This window comes from Corythoichthys intestinalis, chromosome 6, assembly GCF_030265065.1.
Source record: "Corythoichthys intestinalis isolate RoL2023-P3 chromosome 6, ASM3026506v1, whole genome shotgun sequence".
NCBI lineage: Eukaryota > Metazoa > Chordata > Actinopteri > Syngnathiformes > Syngnathidae > Corythoichthys > Corythoichthys intestinalis.
Genome location: NC_080400.1, coordinates 55,452,203 through 55,458,854, shown reverse-complemented (window position 1 = coordinate 55,458,854; position 6,652 = coordinate 55,452,203). Strand labels below are relative to the sequence as shown.

General features: G+C 41.8%; 1 protein-coding gene across 2 annotated transcripts in view; it reads left to right on the top strand.

Annotated features, from left to right (window-relative positions):
- Nucleotides 1-1,579: 1,579 nt before the first annotated feature.
- The window catches only part of LOC130917463 (F-BAR and double SH3 domains protein 2-like), a 127,390-nt gene continuing 122,317 nt past the window's right edge, over nucleotides 1,580-6,652 (top strand). For both annotated transcript variants that reach the window (XM_057838895.1, XM_057838894.1), the window contains exon 1: nucleotides 1,580-1,869. In XM_057838895.1, the coding sequence (XP_057694878.1) occupies nucleotides 1,849-1,869 (21 nt within the window). In that variant the 5' untranslated portion in view covers nucleotides 1,580-1,848. The remainder of the gene's footprint in view (nucleotides 1,870-6,652) is intronic.

Genomic DNA, 6,652 nt, shown 5'->3' with positions numbered 1-6,652 from the left:
GGGGCAGCTACAAATAATACAATTGAACATACACTGCCAAAGGCAGAACGCGAACGTGGCCATAGCTATAAAGAGTTATTCAGATAACTATAGCATAAGAACATGCTAACAACTTTACAAAACCATCAGTGTCACTGCAAAACACCAAAATAATATGTGAAATTATATCATAATGTGTTAATAATTCCACACATAAGTCGCTCCTGAGTATAAGTCGCACCCCCAGCCAAAATATGAAAAAAAACGCGACTTATAGTCCGAAAAATACGGTAGTTTTAGATTCATTCTGCACGTTTCAAAGTCGCTCGCTCAAACCAACCGGTGTTGTGCATTTTTCGGCACGACACTGGCCGCTGCTTGCTTCGCATGCCTCCCTTTCAATAGTTGGCGCCTCGCTCGTAAATTTATTAAAAATGATCACATTCGGTTCGTCCTTCCTGACATCACAACGACTCTTGGGATAAGTAGTACTTTGTGCAGCTTTCGCTTTTGAAAAAGGACAAGAAATGATGACAATATGGAGATGGATACATGGTCCATGCAGCGTTTTAATGTATATTTATGAGTGCAATAAAACTATAAAATTCAAATGACGTTATCTCCCGTTTTTCTTGGCCGATTGACTTCAAATAAAAACTGGTGTGGACATCAACTTCCGCACTTTCAAACAGACCAACCAGCAGCACGTGGGTGATGTAATTACAGCGTGACGAAGCTTCAAAGACGATATGCGTAAACGCGTCGCTGCCGACACGTTCGGTGTTAAAGGGTTAATACCACTATAGCTGGGATGCCTGTATTTACGAGCATGGACTAAGCTACTAACCGAGCATATATCTTGTAAGTTATTTTGATTGCTGACACCGCGTTTCGGGGTCATCAACATGTTTCCCCCCCTCTGCCACAAAAGTCAAACTCCGCCTATGGATATAATATTTAGAAATAGACTTTAGATTCATTGTTTAAATTTAATTTTTAGAATTTGATTTAAGCCTAACATATAATATTTAGAATTAAACACTTATATTGATAAATATTGATGTAAATGTGCAAATATTCACACCAGGTTTTAAACACTGTAAATTTGAAACAGCATGAACCGCTTTACAAACGGCGCCCCGTAGGAGTCAGCCTCAAACGAAACCAAACGTGAAATTTGAAAATTGACTCATCGATTTATCTGAGCTCGACTGCGATGCCTTGTTGCCATGCAGCTCTCTGCCTCTGCAGCAGAGTCAAGCTAAGCTGAGTAAACTCACTGTCACTTGCAGCGGGTTGTCCTCCTTGAGTGGGAGACGAGTATGAACTCAGAAATCACATGAAATACAATAAGTGTTGTCTGAGTGTTGCGAAATCAGAGGGTGAACAGTAGGAAATTAGTAATCGGATGGGAAAAATCTTTTTCTCCGCCTTTCTTCCCCATTCTCGAGGCTTTACCGTATATCGCCACTTGGGGGAGCCATTGCCCTTAGCAGCTGAAGGGGTTCCCCGTTGTTTTTCACCTTTCCTCCCCTCTGCCTTTTCCGCTCCCCTCCCCATCTCAGATCAGTACAGTACTGTACTCCCCTGTCATCCAGCAGTGGCAGCAAGCAACACAAAAGTGCTCACACTCTCCTCGCAGCCTCACTTTCCGCTTGGTATAAACCAGCCCGTTTGCCATCAATCATGGCCGCCGGAGTACAAATCTAACTCCCCCTGTCTTTCCTCCCTGTCGCGTGGACGGGAGGATTACTGTCAGTTTTTTTTTTTTTTTTTTTTAATGGTCATTGGAGGACGAAATATCCGCTCTCTTTCTTTGGATTACAATACATTTTACTGGGGAAATACCATTCATGTCAATACTCCAAAATGCAGCCGCCGCCGAGGAAGGTGAGATATTTCCACAGCCCGTTATTGATGTTTCTTCAGAGCCTGACTAAGACAATGACGAATGGAAAACAATGTACAGTAGTAACATCATTTTAATTGTCTAGATAACCGCACACAAAGAATCCTGTTTGAAAATGCAAACACAATTCAGAAAGGGCATTTTTGCTTGCTTATATCAGTGGCGTGTCATCGCTTAGTAATTTTAACCTTAATGACCTGATGGAGAATAGATGGTACATCTGTCCACTCGTCAAGATGACAACCTTTATTCGGATGGTTCGTAATTGTTCCTAATACACAACGACACGCCGCGTTACTATGCACATGTGACGCATTGTTTTTACAACCCCACACCCCCAACATACAATGTGACATTCTAAAATATCATATATCTCACATTCATGCCGTTTCTGTGACGTTAGCAAGCACATAACGTGATGCTAGCTAGCTGTGTCTCCATCAATGTGTTGTCAGCCACTGTAGCTATAATGTACTGTCAAAGACTGCAGCAGTGGCTCAACATACTTGGATGATGATGCTTGTTGTCTTGGGGGGAAGACCTTCAGTCTGCCCAGGGTCACACATAGTAATGCAACTGATGCACACACGCACACACACTAGACTGCTGTATCGATTCAGCAAGGGTTGCTGAGATCACTTCTAAGTAGTGATGCAGGATGATACATTTTTCAACCGATACCAATAACCGATAATTTCCTCCTCGTTCCAACCGATAACCGATAATGTCAAGCTGATAATTCCATTAAAAGATTCATGTAAAATTTTAAAGTATACCCAAGAGAAAATATTACTGTGCAAAAATATAATTTATTGCTCCTTTTTTCAACATCAAATGTGAACAAGTAGTAAATTCAAGCATCTAAATAAAGACAGATTGTCTGACATTGTGTAATGGTAAACTTTTGGTAACAATTACTTACAGAGTAAATACCTAAGCTGCACAAAAATGCGTTTAAAAGTAAGCCATTCCTAACCAGTGTTGGGAATAATGTCGTTATAAATAGCGCCTTTACATAACGGCGTTATTTTTTTAGTAACGGGGTAATCTAACTAATTATTTTTTCCGCCGTTACAACGCCGTTACCGTTACTGATGGTCAAAAGCAGTGCGTTACTTACTTTGAATAAACTGGAGGAACTACCAGCCGTAGCGAGCCTACTCTGCCCTGTTTATTTGTCATTCAAGACTTTGGGTGCGTTCAGGTTCATGGCAATAGTAAACACACATAGCCTACCTTTGCAAGAACGATGAAGTTGCTGTTTGATACGGTCACAATGTGCAGTTCCTGCACCCATCCGCAGCAAAACTGTTCGTAGCTTTGTAGCGGTTTGTAATTTCGGAATCGCTGATGAGTTTAGTAACATACACCAAACAATAAATACAGAAGAATGTCCATTTTACGTAATTGTGGAAGCCCGTCGACATCTTTACTCCATTTGTCTTCGGCTTGCTCGTAAGGGTCAACATTGTTCACATCCTTAAGTTTGATCACATATCTGTTCTCCGCCTTAGTAACGGGTTTGTCTCTTTATCGAACTGGCAAGTAAAAGTTTAATGTCCCGCGAGCCAGACCTGCTTCCAATATGGCTGCGTTGTTGTCAAATCTCACGTGATCCCCCATTCTGGACGTAAGCGCTCAAGCCTAATAGCGCATGTACTTCAGAGCCGGAGAAAAAATAAAAAAATTTAAAAAATATTTCAGAGCTGGTGTTTTTACACACAAACCGGAACAGCGCATGTGGCAAACACACACACGCAAAACAGATGCAGAGGGATATCATGGCAGAGCATTCAGAGGAAAATTTGTCCTTTACGAGGTGGAGGTATAAACACTATTTCAAGTTGGTCGAAATTAAAGGAAAGAACGTGCATGTAAAGTGTAATTTATGTCCCGGGGCAAAGCTTTTGTCGGCATCTGTGGTAAGCAATTCAAATCTGTTTATTTTTGTTGCACTTCAAGTGTAGGATAAATCTGTTGCTGGTGAGGTGCAATGAATATTACAAGGTTCTATTACACAACTACCTCTGTTCTTCTCTATTCAACTGACTCGAATACTGCTCACAAAATTTCAAATTCCTTGACATACAACAACTTTTTTTTAAAGTAACGGAAATAGTTACTTTCCCTGGTAACGAGTTACTTTTACTATAGAGTAATTCAGTTACTAACAGTTACTTTTTGGACGAAGTAGTGAGAAACTATAACTATTTACTTTTTTAAAGTAACGTGCCCAACATTGTTCCTAACATATAACATTACTACACTGCAAAAGCACACCTCCTTAAAACTAGTTAAATTCCCTTGTTTTCAGTGTAAATCTAGAAATAAGTAAATTTAAAAAAAAAATAAAAAAAAAATCTGGAAATAAGTGAAATTATCTGCCAGCACTTCAAGTATATTTCACTCAGATTTCTTGGAGAAAAATAGCTAGCTGAAAATAAGGTAACAGCCTAATTTTAAGCAATAAATTATTATACTTAATCCTAAAAAAAAAAAACGTCAGAAATGTTCAAAAATGTTCAAGAATATGTATGGTTCAAAACATTATTTTAAAGCGATTTTTTCTTGATTTAGGTGGAAAATGACCATTTTTTTTTAGATGTATGGGCTTAATAAAACCAAATGGCAATATTTACTTCAAGTAAGTGGAAAAGTCTGGAGCATTCATCTGTTAATTAGTCTTTAACACTCAAAACAAGATGGGGAAATTATTTGACTAGATATAAGAAGAATGATCTGATTAAGAAGGCATAAATTTACAGCGTACTGAATGCATTACTGACTGGCTGACTTCTTATGAGTGGTTTGGTGCATGTTACAATTATCATCTAACCACTGCGCTTACTTGACATCACTTGTCCAAATGTCCGTGGTGAAACTCTTGTAATCAGCATGTTTTTCACGAAGAATGGTGGTCGTGTAAACTGCATTATTTTTTTATCCGGGCCTCGGGCTCTCCGGTCGCTTGGGTAAAAAAAACGTCTCTCGTCCGGCATCCCCTCCCGCCTGTGCCCTTCAGTCCGTCCGGCCGCAATAGTGCACGGTGAGTTGAACCGGAGATGAGTGGCGGCGGCAGCTACGTTTGTACCGATGTTATATCCGCCCGCCCCGGCCGTCTCGCCGCGGTGCATACGGGGCATGGCTCTGCTCTGGACGGAGGCACGCGCCTCGCTTCCTGCACGCCGTGCGGGAACGCTCGAGAAACCGGGGTGTTCGCCGGAGGTTCCGCCACCGGGCAATTGGGCTCGGCCCGCTTGCCTGCCCCGCCGACGGCCTGCCGGACCGGCTAGAGTGGCGGGCTCCGTCGGAAGACGGCTACTTGTCGACTATCGGTCTCCTTGCCGGTGTTTAGCCTTAGATGGCGTTAATCACCAGCTTTGGGCTGCATTCCTAAACAATCCGACTCAGGGAAGACCGCAGCGTCTCTCTATCGTCACAAGCCCCGTAGTTTAGCTTAGTTTGTGTGTTTAGATGTAGCATTCGCGCTAGCAGCAGCCTCGTATTCGTTCCAAAAATCTTTGTGATGCAGTTTTAAATGGCTGCTCGGTTAGTGGTGTTGAATGAGGACGCTTTCTTTCTGCCTCGAGGAACTTCTGCAGTGCGTGTTTTGCAGATGGCGAGAGCGATGTTTGTTTACCACATGGAAAATTGAGATCCACCATAATATTGCCTCAAATCTGTCGTGTAACTCCGGCTCCTCGATGACGCCATACTCCTCAACCCCTCCTCCCTCAGGGGCTTCAGAGAGAGGAGGGGTTGAGGCGGCGGCAGTGGAGAAGTGGACAAAACTGCTTCGTTTGCGCACATTATGAGGCTAAATCAAGTATATAATTATCGGATTGCATTATCGGTTTAATCTTTTTTAATCTAGATTATCTGTGTGACGTCATAATTGCCATTATCGGCCGATAATTAGCGGTAACCGATATTATCGCGCATCTTTACTTCTAAGTCCCTATTATGATTGGTACTCTGTGCGTATGTGTGTTGTCCTGAAATAGCTGCATGAGAGGCAATTACCTTGGTGTGAACCAGTGCACAGTTTCCTCTTAATTACAACATATTCCCAATGTGCCACTTGTGCTGTGAGTTCCTACACTCCCTCAACATGTCATGTCACGTCTGTAAAACACATCACCACGAAGGCTCCTGAGACTGTGAGAAAATATAGCCTTGTGATTACAATATTGATTGGCCGCTGCCTTTTTCCATTTTGTCCTAATCATACTTTTCTGTGGAAATGATGTGTTTGAAGGATATTTTGTAGAATGGCAATGCATAGGCAGAGTTTGACTTTTGTGATGAAAAAAAAATGTTAATGACCCCAAAACGCAGTGTCAGCAATAAAATTAATTGACAAGATGTATGCTCAGATAGTAGCTTTGCCCATGCTTGTTCTCACAGGCATCCCAGCTGTGTGTGTGCGCGTGCGTGTGTGTGAGCGTGCGCGTTTTTCTGTCTTACCTTGTGGAGAAATAGACGTCGCATCTGTTTTGACTGAATATTCCAGCCAAAAACATTCAGAATAATACGTTGGAAATGAGCGTTTTTTTTTTTTTTTTTTCTTGTTTGTTTCCCATCATTTTTGAGGGTTCACGTCTTTAGTGGAGCAAACTGAAACTCCGCTCACCATTTTGGCGGTGCTCTCCCGCGTTTCATGGTCCACATCTTCAATCCTTGGTTCTAGCTCAGTAGTTGTTGTCGCTTTTGAAAGCTTAGGTTTAAAAAAATTACGTGCCCATCTTGCCTCTTCTGTCCTCA